Below are 17,948 nucleotides of genomic sequence, written 5' to 3'. Positions count from 1 at the left end.
CACAGAGTAGATCTACAGAGTGGAAACATGCAGATTGTGGAAGAAAAGGCTGCTGAAGGACTGTAGGCAACATGCAAAATTACTTGGGGGCAGGGGTAGCCAATGTAGCGCTGGTAAACTCCCAACTCCCATGAACCCCAGTCAAAAGTGAGGGATGATGGAGTTGTAGTCCGACAACACCTGGAAGGGCTCCAGGTTGACTTTCCGTGTTTTAAAGATGCCGAAGTCTGTTGCAAAACAGACCACAGGCTTTTTAGATGCATCAGCGACAAGAGTTCAGGACAGAGAGCCGAATGGCAGTGATTGTCAAATGGACTGGAACTCAAGAAACTTGGCCAGTTGCCAAGGGTTCCCAGTATGGATCCCACTCTGAGTTCCACTTTCTAAGAGAGTGGTTTGGTAGCCTTCTCTAGTGAGCGGCTGGTGATTTGTGACTAAACGGCAGGAAGAACTTTCTGAGAGTAAGAGCTGTTCGACAGTGGAATAGACTCCCTCGGGAGATGGTGGATTCTCCTTCACTGGAGGTTTTTAGGGAGAGGTTGGATGGCCATCTGCTACGGATGCTTTAGTTGAGATTCCTGCATTTCAGGGGGTTGGACTAGATGACCCTTGGTGTCCCTTCCAACTCTACAATTCTATGATTCCCAGCAACAGCTTCTCTCTACACATCTCTGCAAAATTGGATTTGGGAAGCAATCGTTTTCTTTTAATTATTTTTTTAAGAACGGTTTAATTGAACAACATAAAATAAAAAGTGAAAATAAAGAAAAGCTATACTATATCATTGAACGAGTTCTTTTGCTTCCACAACATTTACAAACCCAGATGATAGCTTAAGCTTGTAGACGGTAGGAAAGGTGATGGGATCTGGGGAATACTATGAACATGGAGCTATCTAATTACAGTCAAATAAGTATTTAGATTGCTTGCAGCATTTTTATGAATGTTCCAGCTTTATCTATCCAGTCTCCCCCCTCCCCATCTATTCTCTCCCACTTTCGTTTTAGCGTGCTTTCATGGATAAAGGGATGGGAGGATACTCATGGGAGTGATGTAAATCTCTCTCCCTCTTTTCTGTTATTGTAAAAGGAAGACACAAATTCAGGGTATTAAGCTCAGTCTGCAGGAAACCTGTAATCAAAGAGGAATCATGGCTGAGAGTTAAGATACAAATTTAGCAGCTAATGTGGGTGATGGGCTTCCAAGGACACAAGATGTGTATATATTAGCTCATTTTACCATTATAAAGCTGGTGGTTTGCTTTTCTTTAACACTTTTTCCAGCCTCAGGGGAAACAGCTTGGCAGCCCTCCTATTAAACATCTTCCCTCAGCATGGTCTATGAATTATTACTTTGATGTAAGTAGTGCTTATAACTCTCCTGTACTGCTACAAAAGCTATATTCCACTGCAGCTTTGACACAGAAGGCGTTCCAACCACTCTGCAACACGGTGGATTGAACTAGTTAAGTCTCGAGCCCGGAACACCATATCCTAATGTTGGAATTGAACGATACCTTTTCTGTATAAGCAAACTCAGCATTGATGTGACTGGTGTCGGGGAAAGGCCACGGCTCATTGGCAGAGCATCAATACTGGGAATCATAGAATCATAGAGTTGGAAGAGACCACAAGGGCCATCGAGTCCAACCCCCTGCCAAGCAGGAAACACCATCAGAGCACTCCTGACATATGGTTGTCAAGCCTCTGCTTAAAGACCTCCAAAGAAGGAGACTCCACCACACTCCTTGGCAGCAAATTCCACTGTCGAACAGCTCTTACTGTCAGGAAGTTCTTCCTAATGTTTAGGTGGAATCTTCTTTCTTGTAGTTTGGATCCATTGCTCCGTGTCCGCTTCTCTGGAGCAGCAGAAAACAACATTTCTCCCTCCTCTATATGACATCCTTTTATATATTTGAACATGGCTATCAATCACCAGGCAGGGCTGGGAGAGACCCCAGTCTAAAATCCTGCAGCACTCCTGAAAATCAGTGTGAACAATACTGAGCTAGATGGACCAGTATAAGGCATCTTCCTAATAACAACAACAACAGTAATAATTTTATTATTTGTACCCAGCCCATCTGACTGGGCGGCTTCCAGCATATGCAAAAACACCAAACATTAAAAACTGTCCCAATACAGGGCTGCCTTCAGATGTCTTCTAAAGGTTTTATAGTTACTTGTCTTCTTGACATCTGATGGGAGGGTGTTCCACATAGCAGGCGCAACTACCAAGAAGGCCCTGTCAGGATTCACAGAATGCTGTGTGAGATAGCAAGTCTGCAGGCTTGAGTTTGCTGGCTGATGCAACTGGTTGATTGCATCAGCCTGCAATACTTTCTATGGAATTGCTGGGTCAGAATGACTCAACAGTAATGTGCTGTCAGTTGATTGGCTGTCATCGGTTTAAAAGGGAAACCTGTCCAGCAGTAAAGGGGTGGTGTAGAGGAGTGTGGTCAGAGAGAGAGAGTTAGAGGTCTTCCTATTTGCCTTAAGGTGCAGCCAGATACTCTATTTGACTGTATGAACTGCTCGTGTATTATAGCCTGTAGATATTTGTATATATAAAGGTAAAGGGACCCCTGACCATTAGGTCCAGTTGTAACCAACTCTGGGGTTGCGGCGCTCATCTCGCCTTACTGGCCGAGGGAGCCGGCATACAGCTTCCGGGTCATGTGGTCAGCATGACTAAGCCGCTTCTGGCGAACCAGAACAGCGCACAGAAAGTATTTATCTACTTGCCATTTGACATGCTTTCAAACTGCTAGGTTGGCAGGAGCAGGGACCGAGCAACGGGAGCTCACCCCGTCGCGGGGATTCGAACTGCCGACCTTTCGATTGGCAAGCCCTAGGCTCTGTGGTTTAGACCACAGCGCCACCCGTGTCCCATATTTGTATATATAGCTCACAATAAATATATTGCACTGAAGAACTTGGAACGCTGAGCATTTCTGCTAAAGTGCTGCAAAGAATTCACGACAGGCCCTCTGCCTGGTTCTCTGTAACTTTGCTTCTCACAGCGAGGGAACCAGTAGAAGGCCCTCCGAGGAGGAAGGCCCTTGGAGCTAGATCTCAGTGGCCGGGCTGAGCTTGTGACATTTTATCTGTTGTACGTTATCCTGAGTAATGTGTATGCATTAGAAGGGAGGGACATACATGTCTGGGGGAGGGACGCTAAGGGTGCCCGCCGAGTCCCACGGTCACAGGCTTCATCCGCCTGTGATTTTCAGAAGGGTCCCCGCTACGCCGCAGCGGAAAAGACCCATTTCGTGCGGAGCTTGTCCCTCCAGTTCAGAGGGAGTCCGCCATCGCCGGAGGCGCCACCCCAGAAGTCTCCTGCATTTTAAAATATCTATCTGTCTATCTGCCCATCCACATAAAAAGGAAGTAACTTTGGAGGTAAGAAAACAGTAGACAATGCAAGGGGATCAAGATGTAAGAAACAGTGTCCTGTTTACAACATATTTCTTTCTTATCCGCAAAAAAAAGCTCAGGTTTGTTATTTCAAACTAATTCACATGACCAACTTGGCATGATGAAGGAGCAGTCTGAGTAGTCCATTGTCAAAACCTGGCGTGCAAAGTGGTCAACTCATGTATCTAATTTGCAACGCAAGCACCATCACTGCAAAGCTAGCGAAGGAGGGCTTAAGGAACCTTCCTCATTATTGGGTCCTTAGACGTTGTTGGGGCTACAGTCCACATCATCCCCTGCTAGGGGTGATGGGAGCTGTGATGTAAAAAATACCTGAGGACACAGTTTTGACTTGCAATCTCTATGTGTGTAAGAAGAGTCACACAATTGCTTTACCGCGGGCCTAATTCTATACTTCCACCCCCCCCCCCGCAAGTTCATTTCTCAGTACAACTCACTTGGCCGTGCAAATTGACCCCAGATCTTCAACATTTAAAGCCAAGTTTTGAAAAAAATTCTTCAGAGCCTTTCTAGGGGCAATGCAATTCTTTTTTTAAAAAAACAACAACAACCCCCTCTTGCTTTTTGAGCCTCTCTCAGATACCATTGAAATGTTTCTGAGTTGTTCTCTTTTTTTTATCACTTATCTTTCATTTACTTGTTTCCCGGACCTCCTCATACCTCCCCTTTTTGTATTCCAGTTCAATTTATTAGTTCAGCAATTCCTTTCCCTCCTTATTTTATCCTGATCTTTAATCTTGATATATTGTAACCTGAATTTACCTGTTTAAAATCCATTTTTTTTCATATTCTTTCATACCATTACCGCTAGAAACCACTTAACTTCAATCCAACATCATGCTAACATTCTGTTTCTGAGTTGTTCTCCACAATGTATGAGGTCCAGAAATTTATTTTAGGGAAAAGGAAGCCAAGATGCTCAGGATACCAATACCCCATGAAACAGCAGATTCTGTGCTTGTGTGAAAAGGCCACAAATAAGAATGATACACACTGAACAGTTTGTAGTTTGATGCTTCTGTAAGAAGAAGCAATCCATATTTTGTTTACGATTGCACCTGTTGCTGGCCCCCTGCATCTGATGACGCCCCCCTCAGTTACTTAGAAATGAACAGAGGGTTCCAGATTCCAACTCGTGTTGACCAGTAGTAATGCATAAACAAAGACAGGCTTACCGGTTTGTCTGACACACTCCATGATAGGCCTCTATGGCATCTTCTGGATCCACGTGCTTGTCACTGTTGGGCCAGCTGGTTTGCATGTTGCTGTTTGACTCCTTGAAAAAGAAAAAGCCTACCATGAAATATTTCCTCCCGGTCAATAATTTCCATTTCCCTCCCCACATGCTCTGCTAATTCTACACTGGTCATACATGCAACATTTTTGACATGCAAAAGGTTTCACAATCATTATTGTGACAAGGTACATTCAATGTCTGAAGGAAGTTGGAAAGTGAACTGGAAGGGCCCAGTGGTATTCGGCCTGAAGAGAAGTTAAGAGGAAAGACGGAGGGCAGATTTTCAACACACACCTATTTCGGTTTTATTCCTCCAAAGAAACCTGGGAGTTGTCGTTTAGTGAGAACACCAAGAATTATCTTTTAAGATTCCTCTAACTCACCTCACGAAAATATGATGGGGAAAATGAATGATTACTACACCAATTTAATATGAAGAATGGAAATTGGTGGCTGAGCCATCCTAGAACTGAGAAACCAGAACTGAAAAGGGGAAATTCATATTTTGTAAAATGGACCGGGACGATGACGACAGGGGATTGGTCACTTACATTTGCCCAGACCCTTCTTCTGATCAGTTTGTCTTTGATATCAGTTCAGTCAATGCAGACAGACAGCAATGCAACTTGGAACAATTTGTTTCAAAAGAATCCTCCTGACCGTTTTTTGGTTTTGGACTTGCCGTAAACCACTGTGCCCGACCATTGAGATACAGTGATAGTTGGCAACATGGTGAAAAGAAAGCACACACAAACACACACAAATGGAAGGACCTGCTTTTCTTGTCCATTACCATATTTCTGCCTGCATCTTTTTGCTGGGCTGCCTTTATAATCTGTGTCCTGAGAATAAGCACCTCTTCCTTCCGCACTTCCAGCTCTTCGTTAGCAGACTTGAGCTGATTCAGGAGGAGGCTGTAACTGTCGTGGACATCGTTAGAAGAGTTGTTCTGGGCCACCCGATCCACTATAGCTTTCCTCAGCTCGTTAAGGTCATTTTTCAGTTTCTTGTTCTCAGATTCTAACTCTTGCCTCTATTGAAAATGACATTTGAAAAGTCACCCCCACTTAATCATTTCTAGAACTGCTGCTCTTGTTTTTCTCATTCCTTTGGAGCAGCGCACGTTAACAAAAAGCACAATGGGATGATTAGCCAGACTCAGGAAGTTTAACTGCGTATGAACACAACTGCATGCACTTCTTAGCGATTAACAGGCCCAGTCCTACCATTAGGCAGACAGAGGCGGCCGCTTCAGGCACCAGATTTTGGGTGTCATGAAAGAGCAGCCAATTGTTAAGTTACTTAATTTGTTGCATTTGTAATTTTACTGCCATTGTGGGAGAGAGGTACTGGTGGGGTTTTGTACTTCAGGTGTCAAAATAACTTGGTTGGCCTTTTGCTGCCATTTGCTGCTCTGCTTCAGGCGGCAAAATGTCTTGGACTGGCTCTGGCTACTTAACCTTCCTCAGATTGTACCAGCATGTAAAAAGGCGCTGAGAACCTGTAAACCATTTTGAAATCAAGGTACAAGGTACAAAGAAACCATCTCCCACAGAATGCATAAGCAAAACCTTCTCAGAGAGGTCAGAGGGGCAATTAAAAGCTACATGTTATAAATTTTAATGAGTACAATATAAATTAAATCGCAACTACAGAGAAAAAAGAGGCCTTTGAGGTTTGTCCTGAATCTTGTTTTTCCTAGGGCCTTAGCAGGGAGTGGGGGGTATCCTTCCTGCTCTGCCCTCAATGGAGTCAGTGGCCAAATATTTCTTGAGAGTAGGGATGGTGAATCTGCAAATTTTGTTTTCTCTCAGTTTCTCATCTTTCCAAACTTAAATTCAATTCTCCACATTTTCATATCAGCATGTGATTAAAAAAAGTTTTCACAAAAATTCTTCAGGTGTGTATTTTACCAGCTATGGCTGATACATCAGCTATGGTTGTTCCTGGACAGGGAAAGGCTGGCCACGGTTATCCATGCTTTGGTAACCTCAAGACTCGGTTTTTGGAACATGCTGTAGGCTGGGCTACCCTTGGGCCTCATCCAGAGGCTTCAGTTGATGGAGACCTGGAATACTGTGTCCTGTTCTGGGCACCACAATTTAAGAAGGATGTTGACAAGCTAGAACGTTTTACAGAGGAGGGCAACTAAGATGATCAAGGGTCTGGAAATCAAGCCTTATGAGGAACAGTTGAGGCAGTTGGGTATGTTTAGCCTGGAAAAGAGGAGACTGACAGGAGATATGATAGCCACCTTCAAATATCTCATGGGCTGTCACATGGAAGAGGGAGGAAGTTTGTTTTCTCCTGCTCTGGAGGCTAGGACCCAAACCTATGGCTTCAAGTTACAAGAAAGGCAATTCTGACTGAACAAAGACTCTCCTCCCTGGAAGAGAGGGGAGTGGTTGTGGGCGGGAGACCGAGCTCCGCCCCTGGTAGGGGGCATTAGCCCCCTCCCCTCCTACCTGGCTGGCGCCCACGCCCACCAGAGGTGGCCAACCAGGTGCCTCCGGGGGGCGTGTGTAGCAGCTTAATGCTGTGGTGCCAGCTCCGCCTCCTCCTCATTCGTCGTCGTCCCTCAGCGAGTCACCCACCCTCCACTCCCATTTAGCTCAGGGTCTAGGTTTTTGGCCTTGCTGTGGACCTTAGGTTGGTCGCCCTGGTTGGCTGGGGGCCTGGTAGGAATTTTTCCATTTGGCATTAGGCCTTTTGGTTTTTTCGCCTACCTCGTAGCAATCGTCACAACTTTTGTGGTATTGGTGGGTAGGTTAGGCATTGGATTCATGTGTTGTGCTGTGTCAAGGGCTAGGTGTGGCCATCACCTATGCTATCTACCGTGGGTTATTCTGTTAAAGGAATCTGGCGGTCGTGTATTCCGTCCGATGCCTGCTTGGCGGGAGGCCATGGCACGACCCTCGGTGACATCAGGGGGTGAGCCTATAGTTGGATGAGCATCAACAGGCTCCACCTACTGTTGAATAAACCCACCACCTATAGTCATCCAATGCCTAAGCCAATACCTTTTCACTGCTGTAATCAATAAAGTTGTGGCCTTTTCCTGCCCATTAACCTTATATCACGTGTCCTTGTGTATTTATTTCACATAGCGGGGTCGGGCCCTCGATCCACAAAAGGAAGAACTTTATGACACTAAAAGCTTTAGACAGTGGAACAGACTCCCTTGGGAGGTTGTGGACTCTCCTTCCTTGGAGGTTTTTAACCAGAGGTTGGGTGGTCTTCTGCCATTATGATCTACTTGAGACCCCTGCTTTGCATGGGATTGGAATGGATGACCCTCAGAGTTCTTTCCAACTCTACAATTCTATGGTTTTATGATTCTATACTCATATTCACCAGGAGCCATTCCACTTGGGGTCAGAACAGCTGAACTGGACTTTCGGTGCCTACTGAATACTTTTATTATTGTTATTATTGTATCACCAGCATTTTAATTGAAATTCGCTTTTACAGTTTTAACTGATTTTTTTTTTTACTTTACATCTTTGTAAACCACTTAGGTGTAGTTAGGTGACATATAAACTGTTTAAATAAATAAAAAAAATAACCAAGCATTCCGAAGCAGAACATTGGCTTTCATTAAGCATGCCTGAATCTGCTTCCAGTACCGATCTTCTATATTCATCCCCAAATCTCCTCTTGCCCTAAACTCCATTCTTTGTTCCAATTGTTTTATGGGGAGCTGCGGTCTTATCCGTGAGACAGAAGCTTCCCATTTTATATTTTGCATTCACATAAAGGAGGATGGTGAACGAGACACGAACTCTCTTGGAGGAGGCCTGCTTATTACGGTATTATCTACCATTAACTATTTTTTGTGAGCTGCCAAGAAAACATGAATTATTATGCTGCCTATAAACACAATTATTAAATAAATAACTTTTTAACCCCCCCCCCCAGTATATTTACTGTTTCTAAGGGAAACTGTTCCAGAATGACCAAAAATTGCTAAGAATCTTCCTTTTTTTCCACCTCCTTTGGGTGCCCGAAAAATAAATGGTTGCAGTTGATGCACATTAAAGATTTATCTTCAAGTTGCGAACAGCTCACACATTAATCATGAGCCTAACATACAAAAAGAAGTCCAAAATGCAACAATTTCTTTTAAAACCTCTTACTGGAGCAAGAAAAAGGGGTGGAGGTGGGGGGAAAGAGAAGAAAAAACAAATTCTATTTATGTCATCACCATCTGTAAATAATTTTGCACACAGAATAGGCAAATTGGTAGAAGATGACTTAAGAAATGCACTACATTGCCAAAGGGAGGTGGCAGGAGGGAAAGGAATTGGTAGTATATGTATACAGTGGTACCTCGGGTTACATATGCTTCAGGTTACAGACCCTGCTAACCCAGAAATAGTACCTCGGGTTAAGAACTTTGCTTCAGGATGAGAACAAAAATCGTGTGGCAGCGGCGCGGCAGGCCCCATTAGCTGAAGTGGTACCTCAGGTTAAGAACAGTTTCAGGTTAAGAATGGACCTCCAGAGCGAATTAAGTACGTAACCCGAGGTACCACTGTATTTCCTTGATGCTCAGAAAATTGTTAGCCTGAAGAAAATGCAGTGCTCACTTACACCTTGTGCCTTAGGTAAAGGTAAAGGGACCCCTGACCATTAGGTCCAGTCGTGACCAACTCTGGGGTTGCGGCGTTCATCTTGCTTTGTTGGCCAAGGGAGCCGGGGTACAGCTTCCGGGTCATGTGGCCAGCATGACTAAGCCGCTTCTGGCGAACCAGAGCAGCGCACGGAAACGCTGTTTACCTTCCCGCCGGAGTGGTACCTATTGATCTACTTGCACTTTGACGTGCTTTCGAACTGCTAGGTTGGCAGGAGCAGGGACTGAAAAACAGGAGGTCACCCCATCGCGGGGATTCAAACCACCAACCTTCTGATCGGCATGATCAATGTTTGGATAGGCTACTGCAGGGCAATCTCTCATATATGCTGACTTAAGTCCCATGATATAAGAAAGGTGGGATATAAATGTACTAAATAAAATAATGTATGAATCTTCAGAAAACAGGGGCATCCATGATACAGCATGCTGATCAAGGTTGTGGCTGGCATCCATCTGTCTTGAGAGACAACAGAGTGCACCTCTGGGGATGAAGTCAAACCTCTGCATTAGCAGCACCAAGGTGATCTCCCCGGGATGCAAACCTGGGCAATGTGGTTGAAGGTCCTGGGCTGCCCAGATGACAAGACCCACCTGATGTGGTCCAAAGGATAGCACAGTAAGACATTGGGTACCAGCTTGGCTGCAGGAGTTGCCAGAAGGAGGCGTACAAGGCGCCATCCAACCGTCTTAGGGACTCCACTCCAGATTTGTGCTGCATTTACTCCTTAGCCTTTCCTTCTCCCAAAGACATCCCTCAAGCCAGCAGAGATTTAGGATCAGAGTTCTCCTTCTTCTGGTGGGCAACCTTCCCAGGTTGACGAGCTCCATCTACCCACCCGCTTCCCTCTACAGACCATGCAGAAACTGCCTTCTTGACTGCTGGACCCACTTTGGTCTTGTCCACTCAATCCACTGGAGGCTGTTTGCATGCAGGAGAAGTCCCTAAATCACCAAGGATTTGAGACCCATTGGCTCCCCTCACCTGGTTTGGCTGGTCAGTCGAAGTCGTTCCCGGGGTGCGGCTGCTGTCACATGCTGACAGCTTCTAGGAACTACAGGTGATTACTGAGGGCAGGGTACAGACAAACTACCCCAGAAGAAGCACGATGTACCATCTACCAGAGGTGGACAGGAGGACACAGTCCTTCAACCAACATTTTGAACTGAGCCGAGAAACTCATTGATAGCAAAAGCAGAGTTTTGCCAGCTCATTATCTGCCACATCTGAACCAGACCTAACAGGCAGGGGAGGGCTCTAAAGTCCCTGCAGTGCTCATCCAAGGACTTGGGGAGTCCCAAGAACACCCCAATTAGAGAATTTATAGGGCACAGAGCACATTGTGCCATAAGATGGCCAAGTCAGTCAGTGGGGCCAGGCTGTGAACAAACAAGACGCCTCTTTTTGTCATAACCAAATGAAAAGGGGACAGAAAGCTGAGCATAGAAAGGAAGACCATGGGACTGTAAATAGTTAAGGCATATTTTGGTGTACCCGTCCTGCAGATTTATAGAGACTGGTATCAGCAAAGCTCTTGCAGCTTTTTAGCACCTGAGGTGGGTGAAGAGGAAAAAAAATATATATCCCTGGCCTGCAAATTTCTTTTACCTTCAGACTGTTGTACGCTAGATCCGTATCGCGGTCCAAATCCATTTCGTTCTTCATTTCAATTACCTGGATGGATTAAGGAGAGAGAAAGAGAGAGATTTGATTTGACAAGAGGCTACAGCGGTTAGGCTTTTTGATTGCAGCTCTGGGTCACCTTACAAAATCTGTTGTTTACTGGCAGAGCAATTTGGCCAAGAAAGAAAAGCTGAAAGAGTGAAGGGTGTTTAGTAAACATAGAATCAGATGAGAGGAAAGATAAAAACAATGGGATGGTAAAACAGCGGCACACGCAGAGGGGATCCCTTTTCTCTCTTCTCCTAGCGTCTCTATTATTTATCCGTATCCTATTTGCTGATTCTATTCTTCCATGCGTAGATGGCAAAAGAGGTAAAATGATGTTGCTGGACAGGGGAGAAAAGAATCTCTGTCGCTAGCACAGGCCTCTGAGCCTGCAAAAAATAAAACAGTAGATAGAGGGTTGAAGCGACTCGTCATATCTTCCCAAAGTGTAGAGATTGCCCGAGGGCAGGTTCCAGACATCCCTTCCGCAGGATACTAAGGAATGGCATCAGCAGCAAAGGTCAGCTATCAGGCACTTGCCATGTTTCTTTAAGGCAGTCATCTGTAGCTAGCAGGAGTGGAGGTTGTTCAGGGCAGTGAACAGGTCTGACCCGGGAGTCTTAACAGTGTTTGTTCAAGAGTCTTGGAATAAAAAGGGCAACTGGTGGGGACCAGTGGAAAGGACCCCCTTGGAAGGTGGTGGACTTTCCTTTCTTGGAGGTTTTGGAGCAGAGGTTGGATGGCCATCTGTCATGGATGCTCTAGCTGAGATTCCTGAATTGCAGAGGGTTGGGCTCGATTATCTTTGAGGTCCTTTCCAACTCTGCAATTCTACAATTCTATGAAAGACTGAATTCCTGCTCGTCACCTCTCAATCCCGACAGAATGGCCTCTCAGCCCTCGCTCTAGATAAAAAACTATGGGGAGTTCAAATGATAATAATAATAATAATAATAATAATAATAATAATAATAATAATAATAATAATAATTTGTTATTTATACCCCGCCCATCTGGCTGGGTTTCCCCAGCCACTCTGGGTGGCTTCCAACAAACACTAAAATACAATAACCTATTAAACATTAAACACTTCCCTAAACAGGGCTGCCTTCAGATGTCTTCTAAAAGTTTGGTAGTTATTTTTCTCTTTGACATCTGGTGGGAGGGCGTTCCACAGGGCGGGTGCCACTACTGAGAAGGCCCTCTATTTGGTTCCCTGTAACTTGGCTTCTCACAGCGAGGGAACCGCCAGAAGGCCCTTGGCGCTGGACCTCACTGTCTGGGCAGAATGATGGAGGTGGAGACGCTCCTTCAGGCATACTGGACCGAGGCCGTTTAGGGCTTTAAAGGTCAGCACCAACACTTTGAATTGTGCTCGGAAACGTATTGGGAGCCAGTACATTTGAATGAATGAACAATGAATACTTGGAGAAGCAAAGTATTTTTTGTACTTCGGCTGCACTGAATGTACCCACTTCTTGGCAAATGTTGAGATTAGGTAATACAAGAGCGGTTGTGGGATAGTGAGCAGAATGACAAACAAAGACCATGGAGACCCAAATTCAACCCCAGATAAGCTCATTAAGCAACCTTGAGTCAGTCCTACCTCTCAGCCCACCCCACCTCAGAGGGTTGTTGCCTATCATGATGTAGTGGTTTGAGTAGCATCTGGGAGACCAAGGTTCAGATCCATACCTAGCCATGAAACTCACTGGGTGACCTTGGGCCAATCACTGTCTCTCCGATGAACCTACCTCACAGGACTGTGAGACTAAAATGGGAAGGGGGAGAACCATTGCGCTCCTTTGAGGAAAGCATGAGGGTGTGGAAATACAATAATAATTTTTAAATTGTTGTGAGGGTAAAAAAAATGTGGGGTTGCTGGAACCCTACTTAAAAAGGAAACACAAGAGGAATTAAACAAGAGTCCACTATGGTTCAATCTCCACAGTGCTTGGAATAATAATAATAATAATAATAATAATAATAATAATAATAATAATAATAATAATATTTTTATATCCTGCCCTCCCCAGCCGAAGCCAGGCTCAGAGCGGAAAGACCATTAATTTTGGAAATGGGGATGTTTAAAAGCTGCGCATGGGAGAGAGAGCATTCCATGTTACTCTGTGGTCTCCAGACGCTGCTTTGCATCAAAGTACGTGGAAAATGCAGGCTATTTTTCTTTCTGTTTTGGGTTGCTGCTTTTGTTTTTATAAAAAGTAATAAAAAATGAATTGCAGAAAGAAGTGGCAGTGTTATCCTACAAGGACTCTGAGTCGTGATGAGCCTTCTTTTAAATAAATGATCGTCCTTTCTGCCTCAGAAACACAAGAGAACTTGTTCATTTGCGGGGCAAGCACAACTTTTCAGAAAGAGAACCCTCTGAAGGGTATTATCAGCGACTGAAAAAGAAACAAGAAACTGGTGGGTGGAGGGAGACTTGACGGGGGACATCCATAATACATACTTAAAAGGCAGCTGCCTTTCTATGACCGGATAAACAAGCAAGAAGCAAGTGCTGTCCTTTTTTAAACCCGCTTCTACTGGTTAAGAGGCACAAAGCTTACAGGCTTCCCAAAAGGCATCTGATTGGCCACAGATGCTGGACCTGATCCAAATGTCTTTAACTGGATCCAGCAGGGCTCTTCTTCAGCTCTTAGGTAAAGACCCTGCCCTTTCAAGCCCCAGGTGGGAGTTTTCCTCCCACTTCAAATAGCAGATGCAAGGGGAGGGGGCAGGCAATTCTGATCAAAACAGCAGCACCGAGAGCAAAGGACCAGTGTTTGAAACTCCCATTGTTCTAGGCACATTTTGTGAGCAGTTTCTGAGCTCCAGGCACAGTACTGCGCCTAAGATTTCAGATTAAAACTGCAGAGTGGAAGGAAAGGAGGACTTTTTCCTGCCTCCCCACTTCCAGCTACTCTCTGAAGACTAGATAAGAGACCCTCTTCAGAATATATGGGGGGTGGGCAGGGGAAGGACCAGACCATGTGAAAAATGAATGTAATATTTTAGCTGCGGTTCATTCATTTTCAGCTTTGTATTCTTCTTATTAAAAAAAACACACCTAAACATTCCGTTGTTGTGCCCATAACCTAGGTTTAAGGTGCCATTTAGCTCCCAGCTTTCATATCTCAGTTTCTAACACTGCAAAGGATTAATGCTCTCTTCACCCATATCATGGATCCCAATTTGGTTCCCCATTTCCTGCACTAACTATTTTTTGTTTAAATATCAAATATCTAGTTTGGTCCTAACAGAGCAAACAAAGCTAGCTCCAAACATTTCAGAGGACAGTACAACCAGTAATTTTGTGGATGCACCAGTTTGTTGCGGCTTCTGGAAACTGACAGGGGATGTTGAATGACACAGAAATGCATCTATGATAAACTATTTAAGAGACTTTTACTCAAATCTTCTTCCCCATTCTGCCCCAAGGTTAACTATTACTTCATTGAGCTCCTGTGAACTAGACGCTGTCTTATGAAATGCCAGTCCATGAATGCTTCCATCATAATTAAATTACTGGTATAGCATTGAAAGGCTCTTTTGTTTTTGCCTCAACAAATTAACATAGCTACCCCTCTGGACATTATTACAACTGGTTCATAAATGGGGACCTGTGAGAGGGTGTGCTATTGGTTTGGTTGTTTTTTGTTCATATTATGTACTTTATAGTTTTCTTCTGCATTTTTACGCTGTGGCCCATTCTGAGAACTTTGGATGAAGGGCGGTAAACAAATTTAATTAATAATAAAATTAATAATAGTAGTAGTAGTGGGACGTGGGTGGCGCTGTGGGTTAAACCACAGAGCCTAGGACTTGCCAATCAGAAGGTAGGCGGTTTGAATCCCCGCGACGGGGTGAGCTCCCGTTGCTCTGTCCCTGCTCCTGCCAACCTAGCAGTTCGAAAGCACCTCAAAGTGCAAGTAGATAAATAGGTACCGCTCTGGTGGGAAGCTAAATGGCGTTTCCATGCGCTGCTCTGGTTCGCCAGAAGCGGCTTACTCATGCTGGCCACATGACCCGGAAGCTGTATGCCGGCTCCCTCAGCCAATAAAGCGAGATGAGCGCTGCAACCCCAGAGTCGGTCACGACTGGACCTAATGGTCAGGGGTCCCTTTACCTTTACCTAGTAGTAGTAGTAAATAACTGACTTAGGAATCTTCCTTATACCGAGTAAGAACAAAGGTCCATCCAGCTAAATGTTGTCTACGCTGACATGCACCAGGTCTCTGAGGTTTCAGAGATAGGTCTATCCCAGCCCTATTTAGAGACACTGGGGATTAAACCTGAGACCTTCTGCATGCGAGGCATACCCTTTACCACTATCGTCTACTCGCCAATCCTCATTTAACCAGAAATGGCAGGGGCTGAACCTCAGATCTTCCATGCTCTACCAAAAATGTCCCCCCAGAAATCTTGCTTGGAGTCAACCTGTGAGATCCCATGTCTGATGTTCAGAACCTCAACTGCTGTGAAACCAACTCAAGAGTGTGGCAGGGGTGACGGCTGAGCTCGTGCCACAGATGGATCTGGTGGAAAGGATAAAGAGGACTCTGTGCAAGCAGAGCTGCATGGAGATGGTTCCTTTCCCAGCTGCTGCCCTGACCGCAGCCAATCCCCTGGAAATTCACAGCCGGACACTTTCCGCTGGACAAAACTGGATCTCGCCATTTAGCTGGGGTTGCCAAGGCTTAACTCTCTGAACCTAAACATGTCCCCATCCTAGTAGGATAAGTTGCATATTTCCTTTCGTTAACAGGTTGTATTTTAGTAAAATGCCGGAACACCCACAGCACAATAGGCAAGGATGTTCATGTCAATGATGCCTTTTCACTGCTTCTTCAGAATCGAAATTTCCCACAGGTCTGGGGGAAATGGAATCGATGATACTTTGGATTCATGACAGCTCATTGCCAGGCCAATTAACTATACAGTGAGATAAATCATTCCAGCATTGATTGTGTAGCCCGATGATTGCAAAGCCTGTCCTCAGGCAGAAGCCGGCAGCAATAGACTAAAGCACCATAATTATGCATGGATTTCTAACTTAAGTGTGATGGTTAGACCTTAGGATCACTGATGTTTTGGGTATCAACAGGACACAAAGATGAGGTGAATACCTTTGAGTCGAAGGGTAGATTTACAAAGTATTTCTGAACAAAGGTAAAATCCCAGTCACCCATCTGAGCAAAACGTTCATGGGAACCTGCTTAAAAGTTCTCTTAAACGGCCCCGGCCCAGTATACCTGAAGGAGCATCTCCACCCCCATAGTTCTGCCTGAACACTGTGGTCCAGCGCCGAGGGCCTTCTGGTGGTTCCCTCGCTGCGAGAAGCAAAGCTACAGGGAACCAGGCAGAGGGCCTTCTCGGTGGTGGCGCCCGCCCTGTGGAATGCCCTCCCATCAGATGTCAAAGAGATAAACAACTACCTGAAATTTAGAAGACACCTGAAGGCATCCCTGTTTAGGGAAGCTTTTAATGTCTGACATTTTAATGTATTTTTAATCTTTGTTGGAAGCTGCCCAGAGTGACTGGGGAAACCCAGCCAGATGGGCAGGGTACAAATAAATTATTATTATTATTATTATTAACCTGATCCACAAGATTCAACCAAACTGCGCAGAATTCCTAGGACTGAACCATTTCTGACCACAGGGGGAAGGGTCACATTTTCTTGTATATCTTCACATAAAAAACCATCCCTGCATGTATTTAATGCAGTGTCTAGTTTGAGCCATAAATCCACAACACGTGCTTTAAAGTTTTCCCAGGAATGCCTGTTACAGATTTGAAAACCAATGTGGGTAGTAGCAGCAAAGCGACATTTTCTACCTGGGGTTTTTTGCTTTCGTTTTCTCTCTTCTCCAGCTGGCTTTGCAGCTTCTTCCTCTCCTGTTCGAGTTCCCGCACTCTCTTCTGAAGCTTTAGGAAGAGGGTCATGTCCATGGCCGCCTTCTCCATGCCAACCTCCTGTGACGGAAGAGGAGAACGAGAGGTAAGAGCAGGGAGTAACCTTAATGGCCCGGAGGCGCCGCAAGAACATGCATTATGCAGCAGGTCACCAGGAGCTTTTCAGCAACATCTGAGAGCTTTGAATAATTACAAAGGAAAGGAACGTGCTGTGTGGCTGGTTCAACACTCTTGCCCAACAGGAAGCCAAGGAAGCACTTCTATCCCACCCAATGAAGGGTTCTTCCAATGCGGTCCATTTAGCAGGCGCTCAGTCGCTGGTGTTCTGCTTTGAAGAGGAATAGCAGCTTTGGAATCTAAATAGGATTCTGCAGCCAAGTGGACAGCCCCTTTCTTCACTCCCAAACATATAAGGTAAAGGTAAAGGGACCCCTGGCCATTAGGTCCAGTCGCGGACAACTCTGGGGTTGCGGCGCTCATCTCGCCTTATTGGCTGAGGGAGCCAGCGTACAGCTTCCGGGTCATGTGGCCAGCATGACTAAGCCGTTTCTGGCGAACCAGAGCAGCGCACGGAAACGCCGTTTACCTTCCCGCCGGAGCGGTACCTATTTATCTACTTGCACTTTGATGTGCTTTTGAACTGCTAGGTTGGCTCAGCCCCAAATTCTTGGGAGGGGAAGGGTTTCATTGAAACCATGGTGGGCTTTTTTTTGAAGGGGGGGCGGTAAAAGGTAAAGGGACCCCTGACCATTAGGTCCAGTCATGACCGACTCTGGGGTTGCGGCGCTCATCTCGCTTTATTGGCCAAGGGAGCCGGCATACAGCTTCTGGGTCATGTGGCCAGCAGGACTAAGCCGCTTCTGGCGAACCAGAGCAGCGCATGGAAACACCATTTACCTTCCCGTCAGAGCGGTACCTATTTATCTACTTGCACTGGCGTGCTTTCGAACTGCTAGGTTGGCAGGAGCAGGGACCGAGCAACGGGAGCTCACCCCATCGCGGGGATTCGAACCACCGACCTTCTGATCGGCAAGTCCTAGACTCTGTGGTTTA

General features: G+C 45.4%; 1 protein-coding gene across 4 annotated transcripts in view; it reads right to left on the bottom strand.

Annotated features, from left to right (window-relative positions):
• Positions 1-17,948, bottom strand: part of MYO5B (myosin VB) — a 298,226-nt gene that overhangs the window by 32,400 nt on the left and 247,878 nt on the right. For 3 of the 4 annotated variants that reach the window (XM_081212616.1, XM_081212615.1, XM_081212617.1), the window contains exons 26-29: positions 16,818-16,955; positions 10,917-10,982; positions 5,468-5,707; positions 4,613-4,713 (exon numbers count right to left, since the gene is read on the bottom strand). In XM_081212616.1, coding sequence (XP_081068742.1) covers positions 4,613-4,713; positions 5,468-5,707; positions 10,917-10,982; positions 16,818-16,955 — 545 coding nt within the window. The remainder of the gene's footprint in view (positions 1-4,612; positions 4,714-5,467; positions 5,708-10,916; positions 10,983-16,817; positions 16,956-17,948) is intronic. The other variant, XM_081212618.1, reaches the window with a different exon arrangement.

Source organism: Podarcis bocagei (assembly GCF_964188305.1).
Source record: "Podarcis bocagei genome assembly, chromosome: 11".
NCBI classification, from domain to species: Eukaryota; Metazoa; Chordata; class Lepidosauria; order Squamata; family Lacertidae; genus Podarcis; species Podarcis bocagei.
Note: the sequence above shows the minus strand (reverse complement) of the source record. Positions and strands in the feature narration are given on the sequence as shown.